At 32.8% G+C, this 19,947-nt stretch overlaps 1 protein-coding gene across 1 annotated transcript; it reads left to right on the top strand.

Annotated features, from left to right (window-relative positions):
- Positions 1-145: 145 nt before the first annotated feature.
- On the top strand, positions 146-18,491 carry LOC127729241 (DNA repair protein XRCC2-like). Its single transcript, XM_052236984.1, has 2 exons — positions 146-203; positions 17,487-18,491. The coding sequence occupies exons 1-2, from the start codon at positions 156-158 to the stop codon at positions 18,324-18,326; spliced, it is 888 nt and encodes a 295-aa protein (XP_052092944.1). The 5' UTR covers positions 146-155; the 3' UTR covers positions 18,327-18,491.
- The last annotated feature ends 1,456 nt before the right edge of the window (positions 18,492-19,947 follow it).

The raw sequence follows: 19,947 nt of genomic DNA, 5'->3' as shown, positions 1-19,947 counted from the left end.
TTAAGAAAAGCAGCACTGACTGTCGATCGAACGGATATTTTCTGTCAATAAATATTACTTTTAAATATTTTAAATACGATCCTCTAAAGCAGCTTCAAAGCGAGTAAAGAAAAACTGCAGTGAACACTTTTTGTTAGAGATTGCAGCGACATGTCATGCATGTGGGAAATATGAATCTATCGAAAGTGGAAACTGGAGCACAGGTCTTAACCAGTTTATTTGCATTTACACAGTGCATGTTTGACAAGTGTCATTAATAAGCCAGGAACTGCTCATACCCTTTTAGAGCAAAGTTCAATTAAATTCAGAGATTTTATTGTTTTAAATTTAAATAAAATATTTTTTTTTTAACATTTTGTATAGTCCCAAGCCTTATTTTTACATTAATTACATTTAACATCTTTTTATGAATGTGCTTAAATAATGAGTGTGTTCTAGAGCACAATATCGTACTCTCTGGTTTTTGTCTCTCCTACATCGTAAGTCGCAGTACGCGTGACATAGGGATTACTATCTGGCGGAGGCGGCGTAAACTATTTTTTATAAAGCTTTATATTTCAGAAGGTAGGAGACCTGGATGCTTCATACCTTTTATGCAGATACCTTATGTAACAAAGTAACAGTCTGTCATATGTCCATTGTCCTTGACCTCATTTCTACGGTTCAGCAACTCTGAATGATAATTATACGTAGTTTTTTTGTCATGTGAATTTCTTACTTATAATGAGTAATAGGATAATTATATTTGGTATATGGGTTCCTAGCAACGTCTACATGTCCGTCAGACAGAGTTAACCTGACCTCATCCTCATTTCATGGATCAGTGATCAAGGTTACAGTTATGTGATTAGGTCCATTTCTCAGATACTATAAGCAGTAGGTCAACTATATTTGGTGTATTGAATGATTGTAAGTGGTACATTTCAGTCTGGTAGGTTTCATCTGACCTTGACCTCATTTTCATGATTCATTGGTCAATGTAAAGTTTTTGTGTTTAGTCTTTTTTTGGAATACTATTAGCAATAGGTCAAACTATATTTGGTGTATGGAATGATTGTTAAAGGTGTACATTACTGTCTGGCAGTTGTCATCTGACCTTGACTTTATTTTCATGGCTCATTGGTCAATTCAAAGTTTTTGTGTTTTGATCTGTTTTTCGAATACATGTACTACATTTACTATAAGCAATAGGTCAACTTTAATTTTTTTTTTGGTATACAAATGGACTTATTGTTAGGTCTGTTTGGCAGGTATCATCTGTCCTTGACCTCATTTTGATGGTTCATAGGTCAATGTTAAGTTTTGCTGGTTAAATCTGTTTCTTAGATCTACTATAAGCAATAAGGTTAATTATATTTGGTGAATTTTATGATTGTAAGGTGTACATGTGTATCTTGCTTGGTTTATCTGCCCTAAAAGTGTTGTTCAATTAATTAGGAAGAAACTTTATACAAACTGTACACTGACATTGTACTTACATTCATGTTACACATATTTTTATGTAAAAACACATTTTATTTAGACACTTATAATTACCATTAGAATAGTTTACAATCATTTTTAAGATAAAGACAATCAGAACAATTATAGATTAACTCTAAATTTAGTAACTTCATTTGCATTGTACTATGTTTGATTCATTTTCTGTTCAACAGTACATTTTGATATAGAGTATCCTATAGCAACGTCAACAATGGACAATTATGACGTCACATACAAGATGCCGTTTTTTTGTACTTCAGGGGTTCTAATTTTGTATACTTTGTCCTGATGACGCTGGTCTAATCGGCGAAACATGTGGACAATAAAAGATGCAGTTTACTTAAGTGTTGTTGTCAATGAAGCGGTAGTTTATTAATATGTTGTTGCTGATGACACAATTGAGGTCAAGTTCAATATTTTTCATTTGATTTTTCACTTTTGCCATTGGCTATGTTGGCATTCAGAAGTTATTGTCTTTGATTTGATTGATTGGGAAGTTACTTGCCAATGATTTCATAGACAATAAAAACTCATAAGAAAATTTTGACTTATTTTCAAAATACTGCCTATTTACCAGCTCCTCAGGGAGCAATTTTTTAAGGCTTTATAGATTTACTTAACATTTGTTGGCAGTATAGATTTCTTTGTTTAATTGTGTTAGTCAATGAGATAAAACATTGAACTCTCAGATAGAAAAAAAATAGCAAGCAAACCAGAAATAAGAATTTGAGACACATTTTTTTAATACAAATTTATTTATACAAGTAAATGTTAATTTATACTTAAAACTGTGTAAAAATAAATTGTATGAATAATACCCAGCACTGGTACCAAATTAACTGTCATATGACTCCATTAAAACAAGTCTTTTTTTTGTAAAATAATTTCAGGATTTTTACAGATTTAACATGTTCAATTTTGGCAGGGATTCTTATCATTTGTTCTTGTACAGTGGTCTTTTTGTCACCTCCATAAACATGTATCCATAAGTTAGAGTAATTTTCTGAATTATATTTATTTATGTCCTTGTGTAAATTGTATTATTTGTGAACAAAAAAGGATATACATGTATTGTATTAATTCATGATCCAAAATTCCTACACTTTAAGGTCTGAATTATTTTGTTCTTTGAACAGAAAAATTAGAGTTAGAATTTTTTTTTTAACTGATGAGCCTGTTATGCTATTTCTGATATATTTTGGTATTTCTGTGTATGTTGTGTCACATTTATGGAGTGGATTTATCTTCTTTTTCCCACATTTCATTTTGGTTAGTTTTCATTATGTTATATTACACTCCACTATATTATTTTATTTGAGAACCTCAGAACAAAGGAACATGGCACGCTAAGAAACTATAGAATTATTAGAAATCTAGTGGTCCTCCACACAGTAAGCTTTAATTTATTCCCTGCCTGATATAATCATTTATTTTGTATGTAGATAAGGTTTGTGTCGTAAGACCAAATTATGAAGGTCTAGTGGCAGTTCATAAGCCTCTTCATTGTAAGCTTTTTATATGACCGCAAAAAATTTGCATTCATATAATGCTGTCATTTCGTCGTCGTTGTCGTCCAAAGACACATTTGGTTTCCGGACAATATCTTTAGTTTAAGTGAATGGATCTCTATGAAATTTTACCAGAAGGTTCAATACCACAGAAGGAAGGTTGGGATTGCTTTGGGGGTTATGGTACCAACAGTTTAGGAATAAGGGGCCAAAATCAAGCATTTTTGTAGTTTCTGGACAATAACTTTTGTGTAAGTGTATGGATCTCTCTGAAATTGTTCCACAAGGTTCCATATCACAAAGGGAAGGCTGGGATTGAGTTTGGGGGTAATTGCCTCAAACGTTCAGGTATTAGGGGCAAAAAAGGGGCCAAAAACAAGCATTTTTAAATTTAGCTCACCTGGCCCAAAAGGGCCAAATGAGCGTCCGTCGTAGTTGCCATCCGTTTACTTTTACAAAATCTTCTCCTCTGAAACTACTGAGACAAATTTAACCAAACTTGGCCACAATCATCCTTAGGGTATGTAGTTTAAAAAATATATCCGACGACCCCGCCAATCAATCAAGATGGCCACCATGGCTAAAATAGAACATGGGGGTAAAATGCAGTTTTTGGCTTATATCTCTGAAACTGAAGCATTTAGAGCAAAAATGTTCATCAGGTTAAGATATATCTGCCCTGAAATTTTCAGATGCATCAGACAATCCGTTGTTGGGTTGCTGCCCCTGAATTGGTAATTTTAAGGACATTTTGCAGTTTTTAGATATAAGAAGATGTGGTATGAGTGCCAATGAGACAACTCTCCATCCAAGTCAAAATTTATAAAAGTAAACCATTATAGGTCACAGTACGGTCTTCAACACGGAGCCTTGGCTCACACCGAACAGTAAGCTATAAAGGGCCCCAAAAAATTACTAGTGTAAAACCATTCAAACGGGAAAACCAACGGTCTAATCTATATAAAAAACGAGAAACAAGAAACATGAACCACATCAACAAACGACAACTACTGAACATCAGATTCCTGACTTAGGACAGGTGCAAACAAATGCAGCGGGTTTAAATGTTTTAATGGTACCAAACCTTCACCCTTTTTCCGAAACAATAGTGTAAAATCACAACATAGAATGACACACTATAAAATATCAACTGAAATAGCTTAACTCAATCAAAGGACATATTAACACCATTGAACATACACTGAACAAATAAATTTGACCTATGACACAATGTAAATACAAAATAAATAAACTAAGGGAAGAATAATAAAAGTAACATGTTATATCGGTAAGAAATGTTAAACAATTAAAGAAAAACAATATGCTCGAACAAAAATATCAGACATTTGCAATAACTTTAAACACAGGTAATTGAAAATAATTTTGTTGTTAGGTATACGTGTACAGTACCAATAGAGAAAGGAAATATTTTTACAAAATAAATAATTTTGATGTTCATAGTACGAAGTGGAAATTTATAGTTATACCAAACACTTATCAAAGCTGGTATATAGACCAGATATAACCCTGAATAACATTAAATAACAAAAAAGCAATACAATTAGTATCAACAGGTCAAATAAACAAGAAAGTACGATTTGAGAGTACTCGCAGTTACTGACAGCTAGTTAAAAGCCAAAACAATTAATAATAAAAAATCATGCATCAGAGACTAAAATCAACTAAAACACATCCCAGGGATTTAGTATTTTAACGTCATGGACAGTCAAAGAAGACATGACTAGTGCAATGCCAAAAATAAATGTATTGACAGACAGTAGGATAGTTAGGAGTTTAACCTCTTTATAGATCTAAACGAACGTGGGTGTGTCTTTATACATCCCACTTGAAAAAAATACAAATTTAGTTATGTTTTAATTTGCTGATGACAAAATCGATATTAGTGCCAATGTAAGCTATATTCAAAGATCTAATTACAACATTGGTAAGATAACCTTTACTAATAAGTTTGTTTAAAGGTTCGATGAGTTTACACGGATCACATAGTGATTTTCGCGCTTTAAGTACAATATTACCGTAAAATTTAGGATGTGAAATACCGTTTTTCATCAGTTTTCTACAAGTACAGCCAAATTACTAATCAAATCTTTGTATCTATGAAAGAACTTAGCAAAAGTTTTACGTAATTTATGGTAACGAAATCCTTGATTTAATAATTTACCAGTGATGCATTGATTACGATTTGGTTATTATCTTGAATATTATAATAGATAGAGATAAACTGTAAACAGCAAAATTGTTCAGGAAAGTAAGATCTACAAATAAGTCAAACATTACCAAAATTGTCAATAGGCCCCATATTTCATGTATTTGTTTTCTTCAAATTTTTGAAGAAAAAAAATTTTGAGGAGTGTGATTTTTTTTTTTTTTCAATTTTTTGGGGGAGGATGGTTCATTCTTTTTTTCTTCAAGATTTTTCAAAAAAAAATTTGGGGAAAGGGGGGGGGGGGGGGGGGGGGGGGGGGGGGTGGAGACAAATTTTTTGGGGGGATTTTTTTTTTTCATTTTTTGTTTTTTTTCCAAAGTTTTTCCATTTTTACATTGATCATTTCTGATTTATACATAAAAGCAACAAATACTGATATAGCAGGAGATACACACCAACACACCAAACAGGGTGTGTAAATTATTATGTATAACAGATAAACTAAGTATTGTGCAACAGCACAGTATTGCGCAATAGCACAGTATTGTGCAATAGCAAGAAATCTTCAATTGAAAATAAAAACAAATCTTTTAACCAATTTCAATGGGATTAATTTTTGGGGGTTTTAACCTTGTATTACTATTTTGGATATTGGGCCCCATTTTTAAATTGATCTACATTGAGGTCCAAAGGGTCCAAAAATAAACTTTGTTTGATTTCATCAAAAACTGATTTATTGCGGCTCTATGATATGCTGAATCTTATTGTGCATTTAGATTTTTTATTTTGGGCCCTGTTTTCAAATTAGTCCATATAAAGGTTTGAAGGGTCCAAAATTAAACTTTTTGATTTCAACTAAAATTGATTTTTTGGTGTTTTTTTATAACATGTTGTTAGATTTTGGATATCAGACCATACTAGGTGAACTAAATGTCCCATTTCAAATTTTTAAGATCTTTGACCACATTTATTTTGTGTCAGAAACCTATATTACGGGGATTTGGGGATGTACGGCGGAAGGAGGGCAGGCTGGTGGGCTGCTGCCTAACTGTCCGTTTATTTACATGAAAACACTTTGAAGAATTTTTTTCAAATTTAGATATGTTGTTTCCTGTTACTAAATGAAGGTCAAGTTCAATTTTCACGATTTTAGCTTTTCTCGTTGTTCAGTTATAGCCCTTTCCCATGAATTTCAATTTTTGATGAATAAATTCATTTCTTTACAAAGGAAAATAACTCAATTTTTTAAAAGATTTTTAAAAGACATTGTATTTATGATAAATGACATTTTGGATTTTTTTTTCTTTTCTTTGATAAATTGTTTGAAGAATTTTGTGGTAGGTTTGTTTGTTATTCTGTATAAACTAATTTTCTGAATACTATATATATAATTTTTTTTTTATGAACTGAACTCCTTTGATTAGATAATAATCTATTGTTATTAAAGGATATATTTCATTACATTACATTGTGTAGAAAAATTTGTTGACTTTAATAGATAAGCTGCAGATCTATATTAGTTTTTGACAAATGAAAGAACAAATATTTGGAACTATTGATAATATTTGATTATAATTTGAAAATAGATATACATTGTAATACATCATATCTAATTTTAGAGAACTTTATTAAATCATATCTAATTTTAGAGTACTATGTTAAACCATATTTCTGTTCAAAGGAAAATAACTCAAACTTATTCCATGAACCAGTAATGATTACATAAAAATTTCTTTGTAACTATTTTTTTTTAAATTGGGGGGGGGGGGGGGGGGGGGGGGGAGGTCAATTCACAACAGCATAGTGTATTGCACAAAAGCAAAAAAATTGAATATAAATTAAAATCATATAACCAATTCTAAGGTCTATGTTCTTTGACTACAGTTATTCTGTGTCAGACACCTATTATGTGTCAATATTGAATATTTAATTACAATCCAAATTCAGACCAGTATCAAGCGCGAATATTGTGTCCATTTTTGCCCCAACTGTTCAGGGTTGGACCTCTGCGCTCGGCGAAACAATTTATTATGCCCCTGACGTAGCGGAGGGGGCATTAAGTTTTACCATTGTCCGTCTGTACGTACGTACGTACATCCCAAAATTGTTTTCCGTTCTCTAACTTTAGTTTGCCTCAACCAAATGTTATGAAACTTATACACAATGCTTATTACCACAAAACACAGATCAAGTTTGAATTTTGGTGGCGTCACTTTTACTGTTCTAGAGTTATGCCCCTTTACAATTGGAAAAATTGCTGAATTTTTCGTTTCCGTTCTCTAACTTTAGTTTGCCTCAACCAAATGTTATGAAACTTATACACAATGCTTATTACCACAAAACACAGATCAAGTTTGAATTTTGGTGGCGTCACTTTTACTGTTCTAGAGTTATGCCCCTTTACAATTGGAAAAATTGCTGAATTTTTCGTTTCCGTTCTCTAACTTTAGTTTGCCTCAACCAAATGTTATGAAACTTATACACAATGCTTATTACCGCAAAACACAGATCAAGTTAGAATTTTGGTGGCGTCACTTTTACCGTTCTAGAGTAATGCCCCTTTACAAATGGAATATAATGCTCCTGGGCGCAGCTTGATACGACCGCAGAGGTCGAACCCTGAACAGTTGGGACAAGTATGGACACAACATTCAAGCTTGATACAGCACTGAATTTGGATTGTGATTAAATATTTGACACAGCATATGTTTCTGACTTGAGAATGAATGTGGTCTAAGAACTTAAAAAATTTAGTTTACCTATTCAAACCATATCATTATTATTTGCTTTTATATATAAATCAGAAATAACCAATTTAAAATGGGAAATTTTAAAGAAAAAAAAATCCCTCCCCCCCCCCAAATTTTTTGAACCCCCTTATGATTCATCAATCCCAGCCTTCCCTTTGTGGTATGGTACCTTGCAGTACAATTTCAGAGAGATCCATACACTTGAACACAATCCATTGTCTGGAAACTAGAAAAATGCTTGTTTTTAGGTCCTTTTTTGGCCCAAAATTCCTAAATGTTTAGGGCAATTACCCCCAAACTCAAACCCAGCTTTCCCTTTGTGATATGGAACCTTGTAGTACAATTTCATAAAGATCCATACACTTACACACAAGTTATTGTCCTGAAACTAGAAAAATGCTTGTTTTTTGCCCCTTTTTGGCCCCTAATTCCTAAAATTTTGAGGCAATTACCCCCAAAATCAACCCCAGCCTTCCCTTTGTGGTATTGTACCTTGCAGTACAATATCAGAGAGATCCATACACTTGAACACAAGTAATTGTCTGGAAACTAGAAAATTGCTCATTTTTGGCCCCTTTTTGGCCCCTTATTCCTAAATGTTTTGGGCAATTACCCCCAAACTCAATTCCAGCTTTCCCTTTGTGATATGGAACCTTGTAGTACAATTTCAGAAAGATCCATACACTTACACACAAGTTATTATCATGAAACTAGAAAAATGCTTGTTTTTTGCCCCTTTTTTGGCCCCTAATTCCTAAAATTTTGAGGCAATTACCCCCAAAATCAATCCCAGCATTCCTTTTGTGATATGGAACCTTGCGGTACAATGTCAGAGAGATCCATACACGTAACACACAAGTTATATCTGGAAGTTACAAAAATGCTTATTTTTGGCCCCTTTTTGGCCCCTAATTCCTTAACTGTTGGTGCCATAGCCCCCAAAATCAATCACAACCTTCCTTTTGTGGTATTGAACCTTATGATAAAATTTCATAGAGATCCATTCACTTAAACTAAAGTTAGAGTGTGAAAACCAATGTGTCTTCGGACGACAATGACGCCGGACGACGAAGCCAATGTCATACCAATATACGACCGCAAATTTTTTTTGCGGTCGTATAAAAATTGCTGAATTTTTCATTTCTGTTCTCTTTTTTTAGTTTGCCTCAACCAAATATTATGAAACTTAATCACAATGCTTATTACCACAAAACACAGATTAAGTTTGAATTTTGGTGGCGTCACTTTAACCGTTCTAGAGTTATGCCCCTTTAGAAATGGAAAAATTGCAAAATTTTTATTTTCTTCTTAATATCAAGTAATTTTTAAAATTGGAGTTATCTTCCTTTGTCCATGATTATAATTGAATCAACTACAATCAATGCTTTATACAATGCAATGTTTAATTTTGACTTCCACTGATAAAACACAGATCAAGTTGAATTTGGGTAGTGTCACTTTAACCATTTTTGAGTTTTGCCCCTTTATAAATTGAAAGATTGCAAAATTTTTAGTTTCCATTCTGTAACTTAAGTTTGCCCCAACCAAACATGAAACCTATACACAATATTCATTACCACAAAACTAAGATCAAGTACAAATTTTTTGTTTCTGTTTTCTAACTTAAGTTCGCATCAACCAAATGTTATCAAACTTATACACAATGCTTATTACTACATAATACAGATTAAGTACGAAATTTGGTGGCAACACTTTTACCATTCTTGAGTTATGTCCCTTTATAAACATAAAAATTGCTGAATTTTTCGTTTCCGTTTGTGTCAACCAAATGTTATAAAACTTATACACAACCGTTCTAGAGTTATATGTGCGTGTTTACAAATAGAAAAATTGCTGAATTTTTAGTTTCTGTTCTCTACTTAAGTTAGCCTCAACCAAATGTTATGAGACTTACACACAATGCTTATTACCACAAAACTCAGATCAAGTTCATATTTGGGTAGCGTCACTTTTACTGTTCTTCAGTTATGTCCCTTTATAACTATATGATATGCAAGCGGGGGCATCATTTGTGTCCACATGTGGACACTATCCACATTTATTTTTTAAATGTTATAAACATTTTGCATATAATAAATTTGAGTTATATGGCCCGAGAACACAGTTATTTCGTAGTGCATTTCTTCTAGACAATAAATTCAAATTAAAAAAATCGCACCTGCTCTATCTCAAAAAGATTTTTACAGTGTAGTGTACTACTATTGATACAAATAATATCAAAATTATAGAAACTTCTACCAGCTCTAACTCAAAATATTGACAATTCTGTGTTAAGGGGGGCTAAAATTCAGTTTGACAGCTTCAGACATTCTAATTTTTGACCTTTTTTAACTGGACCAAATCACTTCTTAACATAAAGATTCAGCACCCAAATTTTTTTAAACATGTAATTTCATCCCCTTACTTAATATTTCATGCATAAAATATCAAGAAATAAATTGGGAAAGTGTATTAAAAAAAAAATGCAAGTTATACACTGTTCACACTAGGGACTATATTCGTTGACAACGAAAACCAAAGGACGATAACTGTGTCCTTGGACCTAATAGGATAGAAAGACTTGACCAATTTTAATAAAACTTTGCATGACATAAGCTTAGGCAATTATAAGATAAATGGCCAAGTTTCATGGTCATAGGATATATATTATAGAAACTAGGGCCATTTTAATATTGAAATTTGGATGTTTATTTTTGACGTTTAAATCAAATATTTTCAACTGTCAAGATTTTGGCCTAAAAAATTTAAATATTGCAAAAATTTGCTTTTTAAATACTCTTGAATTTAATATAATAAGTATTAAAAGCAACGGAACACTCATTTGATTTATCAGATTTATTACAGTTATTCAAAAGTCAAATTTATATGAGCCTGTGCCTGAAAATAGAGATTTTCGAATTAAGGGAAGCCTTACATAAACATGCTTTTTTTTCAACCAATTTGAAGTTTTTGAAGTTTTTTAACCATACATTATTCTTTCATATATATTAAATGTACTTTAAATGTAAAGAAAAGTTACAAAAAGCATACCACATGAGTATAAAATGGTCTTAGGCCATGTAAGACCGAGAATTATTTAGAGTCGATTTAGGCCGTAGCCCATATTTACATATAAAAATGCACACAGAGGCTATAAGAAATTGAAATTTGTTACTTTTTGCTCATTTCTATGCTAAGATGTCATGATACAAGAAGTCTAACTGCAAAAAGACTCTTGAATTCAATTTTTTTTTGCAGACAGTATGGTCTGATGACCAGTTTTTCACTTTTCAATGGAAAATGTGCATGTAGTTTTAGTCTCATTTGGCATATATTTGAACCACTTACTATCCTAAAGAAGAAAATTATGGTAGCATATGAAATGAATAGGGTGTACTGATCATTGTAAAGTGGTTTTTTTACAGATTTAGTGAAATATTTGTGATGGACTACAGATTTTATGTACAGAGCTCTTCACATTTCACATACATCAAACAGGCCGTTTAACCAGGGACATAAATACAAATATTCTGCACATTTTTTCTGTGATAATCTACTTTTCTCTAGATTCCGAGTTCACAAATGGTTAATTAAATTTGATTTAAGCATAGAAACACAAATATCAGGAACATAAAAAGCTGTCAGATAGAAAGTCAGCATGGCTCTTAGGCATAAAATGGAAACTGCTTTAAAATGCTTATTTTAGTCGTATAATGCCAAAATGGGACATTTTAACAGAATTTGTGTCAAACAAAGATGTAAATCCTTTACTTTTATTGAGTTTGACAAATTGAAACCAGCAAACCATTCAGGAAAGTTGCCAAAGTACAGAATCTACATTTACTGAATTCATCTCTTAGGCCCGAAAACACAGTTATTTCGTAGTGCATTTCTTTTAGACAATAAATTCAAATTAAAAAAATCGCACCTGCTCTATCTCAAAAAGATTTTTACAGTGTAGTGTACTACTATTGATACAAATAATATCAAAATTATAGAAACTTCTACCAGCTCTAACTCAAAATATTGACAATTCTGTGTTAAGGGGGGCTAAAATTCAGTTTGACAGCTTCAGACATTCTAATTTTTTACCTTTTTTAACTGGACCAAATCACTTCTTAACATAAAGATTCAGCACCCAAATTTTTTTAACATGTAATTTCATCCCCTTAATATTTCATGCATAAAATATCAAGAAATAAATTGGGAAAGTGTATCAAAAAAAAATGCAAGTTATACACTGTTCACACTAGGGACTATATTCGTAGACAACGAAAACCAAAGGACGATAACTGTGTCCTTGGACCATATATATGTTGTGTACAAGATGTAAGTTTGTACAAATTATAATTTGTATAGAATATTTTGTACAAGTTATAAGTTTTTTGACACATACCTTCTTGCACCAGGTGATAAAAGTTTATCTTCTAAAATGGATCAGTTTAATGTCTTAAATTCAAATTTATATTCTTCAACCTAACATTTAGTGCTATTCTCTTTGTCCTCAAACTGGAAATGAGCACACCTGAATGGTTTAAATTCTAATTTTATTTTTCTCCTTAAACAAAATCATATCCATAAAAATTCTTTTTGTGTTCTTTATAATATTTTTGTATCAATGCTCAGTATTAGACTGTATCATGTAGTTGTGGAAATATGACAGAAATATGCGAAACAAAAGACTGTGTGCTTGCATCATTCATTTGTGTTTAGCTGTTCATAAAACACTGATAACTTGTACAAAAAATCTGTACAAATTATTATACAACATTACAACTGGTACACAACACGGTTCATTCCTTCTATTCCCACTTTTTATAAATAGGCTCAGACAGGAGTTAAATGTACCATAAAACATATAACAAATAGACAACGTATTATTTTTTTTCTAAATAATATTATACTTCATTTGTACTTAAACAGTGTAAGAAATATGTTTTCTTTTAAAAAATACAGGTAAATCTTTGATTGTTATAAAAACAAATTAGTTATCCAAACATCTATTGTTATTTGCATGTGGGAATAGAAGGAATAGTGATTTTTAAAAAGTGGGAATAGGAGGAAGACACCATTCCTTCTATTCCCACTTTTTATAAATCTGGTAAGGAAAATTAAAATTTCATGTGGGAATAGGGGGAAAACTTGTGCAGACAAAGGATTATACTGTATAAACATTGTTTAATCAACTTTTAATTGACAAGTGTTTTTTAGGACAGGTAATAGGTTATTTTTGTATGTGTATGCATTCTGTGTTTTTAATCAAAATAAATATGAAAGAAATGGAAACAGATATAAGTAAATTATTTTATTTCTTTTATAACACAAATTCAACAGTAGATTCAAGCAAGCATTTAAATATGAAACAAACAATACAACAGCACTAAAACAAATCACACATTGTAGCACACACATAAGAAATTCACTGTATATACCGGTAAGTCTATTAAAGTTTATTAATCTATTCAACGTGAAGATGGTGGGAGTCTGCATCACCAAACTGTACTGTTGTGACTTCCTGGTTGCGGTGTCTAACTTAAGCTCTTCTAATCTGTTGTTGATTTCAACATACTTTCCGGTTTTTGGGCCACTGACTCTTCCCAGCTGCTGCATACTGGATCATGGTCAGGGCGTTGAAAGCTTCCTCATGTTTCAGTAATTTTATGAGTTTAAAGATGTTTGGATGTGGGTGCTGGACATGTTTCTTCAGCTTGCTGTGCCAACCCTCTAGATGATTTGTAGTCCTCGGTCCCTGTGTTGTGTAATGGTTCCAAAGGTGACTGTTCTGTTCGTCCCAGTATGTTGTTACACAGTCTGTAAAGGACATGTAGTTGATGTTAGTATCAATCTGATCTATGTCTGTTAGGGCACTGAACCACACATCTTCAACTTCAGCAGTAGGTACAAGTGGAAGGACAGTGGCTCGGCGTACTAGTTGAAGAATGTTGTTGTCTTCCTTGTATGGAACCTGAAGACCTTTTTTCTAGTGCTCTTCTCCAGATGCATGTGTGTTGTGGAAAAAAAAGCCTTTTGCGTTGATGCCAGGAAATACAGAATAAGCTGCATTTCGGATGGCGACTTCATAGTCCAGGAAGATAGTGGTAGGCTGAAGTTGTAGTTGGTGTTGGTGGCATACATCTTTGAGTAAAGTCAGGAACCTTGTGTATTCTAATTCGCTCTTTGCTACATTGCGCAGTCAATCATTGCGTTGTGAAATGTGTAAAGTTGGAAAAATAGGCTCAGACAGGAGTTAAATGTACCATAAAACATATAACAAATAGACAACGTATTATTTTTTTTCTAAATAATATTATACTTCATTTGTACTTAAACAGTGTAAGAAATATGTTTTCTTTTAAAAAATACAGGTAAATCTTTGATTGTTATAAAAACAAATTAGTTATCCAAACATCTATTGTTATTTGCATGTGGGAATAGAAGGAATAGTGATTTTTAAAAAGTGGGAATAGGAGGAAGACACCATTCCTTCTATTCCCACTTTTTATAAATCTGGTAAGGAAAATTAAAATTTCATGTGGGAATAGGGGGAAAACTTGTGCAGACAAAGGATTATACTGTATAAACATTGTTTAATCAACTTTTAATTGACAAGTGTTTTTTAGGACAGGTAATAGGTTATTTTTGTATGTGTATGCATTCTGTGTTTTTAATCAAAATAAATATGAAAGAAATGGAAACAGATATAAGTAAATTATTTTATTTCTTTTATAACACAAATTCAACAGTAGATTCAAGCAAGCATTTAAATATGAAACAAACAATACAACAGCACTAAAACAAATCACACATTGTAGCACACACATAAGAAATTCACTGTATATAAGTCTATTAAAGTTTATTAATCTATTCAACGTGAAGATGGTGGGAGTCTGCATCACCAAACTGTACTGTTGTGACTTCCTGGTTGCGGTGTCTAACTTAAGCTCTTCTAATCTGTTGTTGATTTCAACATACTTTCCGGTTTTTGGGCCACTGACTCTTCCCAGCTGCTGCATACTGGATCATGGTCAGGGCGTTGAAAGCTTCCTCATGTTTCAGTAATTTTATGAGTTTAAAGATGTTTGGATGTGGGTGCTGGACATGTTTCTTCAGCTTGCTGTGCCAACCCTCTAGATGATTTGTAGTCCTCGGTCCCTGTGTTGTGTAATGGTTCCAAAGGTGACTGTTCTGTTCGTCCCAGTATGTTGTTACACAGTCTGTAAAGGACATGTAGTTGATGTTAGTATCAATCTGATCTATGTCTGTTAGGGCACTGAACCACACATCTTCAACTTCAGCAGTAGGTACAAGTGGAAGGACAGTGGCTCGGCGTACTAGTTGAAGAATGTTGTTGTCTTCCTTGTATGGAACCTGAAGACCTTTTTTCTAGTGCTCTTCTCCAGATGCATGTGTGTTGTGGAAAAAAAAGCCTTTTGCGTTGATGCCAGGAAATACAGAATAAGCTGCATTTCGGATGGCGACTTCATAGTCCAGGAAGATAGTGGTAGGCTGAAGTTGTAGTTGGTGTTGGTGGCATACATCTTTGAGTAAAGTCAGGAACCTTGTGTATTCTAATTCGCTCTTTGCTACATTGCGCAGTCAATCATTGCGTTGTGAAATGTGTAAAGTTGGAAAAATAGGCTCAGACAGGAGTTAAATGTACCATAAAACATATAACAAATAGACAACGTATTATTTTTTTTCTAAATAATATTATACTTCATTTGTACTTAAACAGTGTAAGAAATATGTTTTCTTTTAAAAAATACAGGTAAATCTTTGATTGTTATAAAAACAAATTAGTTATCCAAACATCTATTGTTATTTGCATGTGGGAATAGAAGGAATAGTGATTTTTAAAAAGTGGGAATAGGAGGAAGACACCATTCCTTCTATTCCCACTTTTTATAAATCTGGTAAGGAAAATTAAAATTTCATGTGGGAATAGGGGGAAAACTTGTGCAGACAAAGGATTATACTGTATAAACATTGTTTAATCAACTTTTAATTGACAAGTGTTTTTTAGGACAGGTAATAGGTTATTTTTGTATGTGTATGCATTCTGTGTTTTTAATCAAAATAAATATGAAAGAAATGGAAACAGATATAAGTAAATTATTTTATTTCTTTTATAACACAAATTCAACAGTAGATTCAAGCAAGCATTTAAATATGAAACAAACAATACAACAGCACTAAAACAAATCACACATTGTAGCACACACATAAGAAATTCACTGTATATAAGTCTATTAAAGTTTATTAATCTATTCAACGTGAAGATGGTGGGAGTCTGCATCACCAAACTGTACTGTTGTGACTTCCTGGTTGCGGTGTCTAACTTAAGCTCTTCTAATCTGTTGTTGATTTCAACATACTTTCCGGTTTTTGGGCCACTGACTCTTCCCAGCTGCTGCATACTGGATCATGGTCAGGGCGTTGAAAGCTTCCTCATGTTTCAGTAATTTTATGAGTTTAAAGATGTTTGGATGTGGGTGCTGGACATGTTTCTTCAGCTTGCTGTGCCAACCCTCTAGATGATTTGTAGTCCTCGGTCCCTGTGTTGTGTAATGGTTCCAAAGGTGACTGTTCTGTTCGTCCCAGTATGTTGTTACACAGTCTGTAAAGGACATGTAGTTGATGTTAGTATCAATCTGATCTATGTCTGTTAGGGCACTGAACCACACATCTTCAACTTCAGCAGTAGGTACAAGTGGAAGGACAGTGGCTCGGCGTACTAGTTGAAGAATGTTGTTGTCTTCCTTGTATGGAACCTGAAGACCTTTTTTCTAGTGCTCTTCTCCAGATGCATTGTGTGTTGTGGAAAAAAAAGCCTTTTGCGTTGATGTCAGGAAATACAGAATTAGTTGCATTTCGGATGGCGACTTCATAGTCCAGGAAGATAGTGGTAGGCTGAAGTTGTAGTTGGTGTCATACATCTTTGAGTAAAGTCAGGAACCTTGTGTATACTAATTCGCTCTTTGCTACATTGCGCAGTCAATCATTGCGTTGTGAAATGTGTAAAGTTGGAAAAATAGGCTCAGACAGGAGTTAAATGTACCATAAAACATATAACAAATAGACAACGTATTATTTTTTTTTTTTTTCTAAATAATATTATACTTCATTTGTACTTAAACAGTGTAAGAAATATGTTTTCTTTTAAAAAATACAGGTAAATCTTTGATTGTTATAAAAACAAATTAGTTATCCAAACATCTATTGTTATTTGCATGTGGGAATAGAAGGAATAGTGATTTTTAAAAAAGTGGGAATAGGAGGAAGACACCCACAACACATACATCATTTAGCATCAATCACTTGTATTATGTCTAATTACATTACATGTTTAGAAGTAACTTGCTTATAATTGTTTATCTTTTTGTAGCTTTTTACCTTCTACTTGGAAGTTTGTGATGAGAATAAAAGAATTACAGCAAAGATTTGTTAGTTGTTAGGCATTACACTGTGCATATTTAATAAGGTCATTTTTTACTTAAAATTGTAAGGGTTATCTGTGAACATGGTAAATTTTAATAAGGCATACAGTAAGTACTCAACCAATTTTTCTTTTTTTTGCAGTTACTAGCTCGTCTTGGGAGCAGGCCCAGTATTCAAGGCATAGAAGACACATTATTCTTAGATGGCCCTAATGTGAAAGATGTGTATGAGTTGTATGGTGTTGAAGGATCAGGAAAGACCGAGTTATTATTATCTCTTGTAACATCAATCCTCTTGCCCAAAGATTGGAATGGTTATAATTTAAATGGAGCAAATGCTGGAGTAATATTTATTGATACAGATTATAAACTTCAAATATTGCGTCTTGTGAATATTATGGAGAAACGAATCATGGTAAAGACTGAACATGACAAACTGGACACAAATAAAAAGATGTCCTCAAATGATATTGAAGTTCTGGTGAAAGAGTGTTTAAAGAAAATAATGATTGTTAGGTGTACAAGTAGTTTTCAGTTACTTGTTACCTTGCATAGTTTAGAATCAACAATTTCAAACAATCCTGATATAGCTGTTATTATGATTGACTCCATTTCTGCATTTTACTGGATTGATAGATGTAATGGCGGTGAAAATATTGGGGCACAGGAAACAAATATGAATCATATTGTAAAACAATTGTCAAAACTCATAAACAACTATAATTTAGTATTGTTTGCTACAAAAGCATTAAACTTTAAAAAGACCAATAAAGAGAATGAATTAAAGGGGGGAAACTGTGCATCTCCATCAGAGAAGAAAGTATTAAAAGACAACCATGCTGAATTTTTATGTAAATCTTGGTATAAGTTTGTAAAACATAGACTTATATTTCACAAGGAGAAGTCTTTCAGTGTTTATTGTAATTCATTAAATATTGACATTCAGTTTACAGTAAATGAAGGTGGTATATGTTTTAAATGAAATAAATAAATGTTTTCAAGAAAATAGAAAGAGAAACATTGCATAGATATTTATGTTGACATGAAGTAAAAATGCAAGGAACAGTCAAATGTTACATACAGTAGAACATTTTCAAGTTGAAATCAGGAAGTAAAAAGATGTCTTTCCCATTCTTATTAAATTCTATATATTTATGTAAAAAATAAAATGCTCCGCTGGGCGCAGCTTGATACGACCACAGAGGTCAAACCCTGAACAGTTGGCGCAAGTATGGACACAACATTCAAGCTTGATACAGCACTGAATTTGGATTGTGATTAAATATTTGACACAGCATAGGTTTCTGACACAGAATGAATGTGGTCCAAGAACTTAAAAAAATTTAATTTACCTATTCATATCATTATTATTTGCTTTTATATATAAATCAGAAATAACCAATTTAAAATGGAAAATTTTAAAGAAAAAAAAGAGGAAAAAAATCCCCCCCCCCCCAATTTTTTGAACCCCCTTATGATTCATCACCCCAAAACTCAATCCCAGCCTTCCCTTTGTGGTATGGTACCTTGCAGTACAATTTCAGAGAGATCCATACACTTGAACACAAGTTATTGTCTGGAAACTAGAAAAATGCTTGTCTTTTGGCCCCAAATTCCTAAACATTTAGGGCAATTACCCCCAAACTCAAACCCAGCTTTCCCTTTGTGATATGGAACATTGTAGTACAATTTCATAAAGATCCATACACTTACACACAAGTTATTGTCCTGAAACTAGAAAAATGCTTGTTTTTTTGCCTTTTTTTGGCTCCTAATTCCTAAAATTTTGAGGCAATTACAACCAAAATCAATCCCAGCCTACCCTTTGTGGTATGGTACCTTGCAGTGCAATTTCAGAGAGATCCATACACTTGAACACAAGTAATTGTCTGGAAACTAGAAAAATGCTTATTTTTGGCCCCTTATTTCTAAACGTTTTGGGCAATTACCCCCAAACTCAATTCCAGCTTTCCCTTTGTGATATGGAACCTTGTAGTACAATTTCATAAAGATCCATACACTTACACACAAGTTATTGTCATGAAACTAGAAAAATGCTTGTTTTTTGCCCCTTTTTTTGCCCCTAATTCCTAAAATTTGGAGGCAATTCCCAAAATCAATCCCAGCATTCCCTTTGTGATATGGGACCTTGTGGTACAATGTCAGACAGATCCATACACTAATACACAAGTTATGTCTGGAAGTTACAAAAATGCTTATTTTTGGCCCCTTATTCCTTAACTGATGGTACGTTAACCCCCAAAATCAATCCCAACCTTCCTTTTGTGGTATTGAACCTTAAGGTAAAATTAGAGATCCATTCACTTAAACTAAAGTTAGTGTGTGAAAACCAATGTGTCTTCGTACGATGACGACGCCAACGTCATACCAATATTTGACCGCAACATTTTTTTGCGGTCGTATAAAAATTAGACTTACTTGGCTGCACACATTTAGTTTTAGGATCAGAAATAGGTGACCCTTGTCTTATTGTCGATTTCTCCTAATCTCCTTTTATTTAGTATATTTAATGTACTGAATTGTTAAACAAATATTTAATTGTTGATATAAAAATAAGATGTGGTATGATTGCTAATGAGACA

This window comes from Mytilus californianus, unplaced genomic scaffold, assembly GCF_021869535.1.
Source record: "Mytilus californianus isolate M0D057914Y unplaced genomic scaffold, xbMytCali1.0.p SCAF_2, whole genome shotgun sequence".
NCBI classification, from domain to species: domain Eukaryota; kingdom Metazoa; phylum Mollusca; class Bivalvia; order Mytilida; family Mytilidae; genus Mytilus; species Mytilus californianus.
The sequence above is the reverse complement of the archived record's forward strand: the minus strand, read 5'-3'. Positions and strand labels throughout refer to the sequence as shown.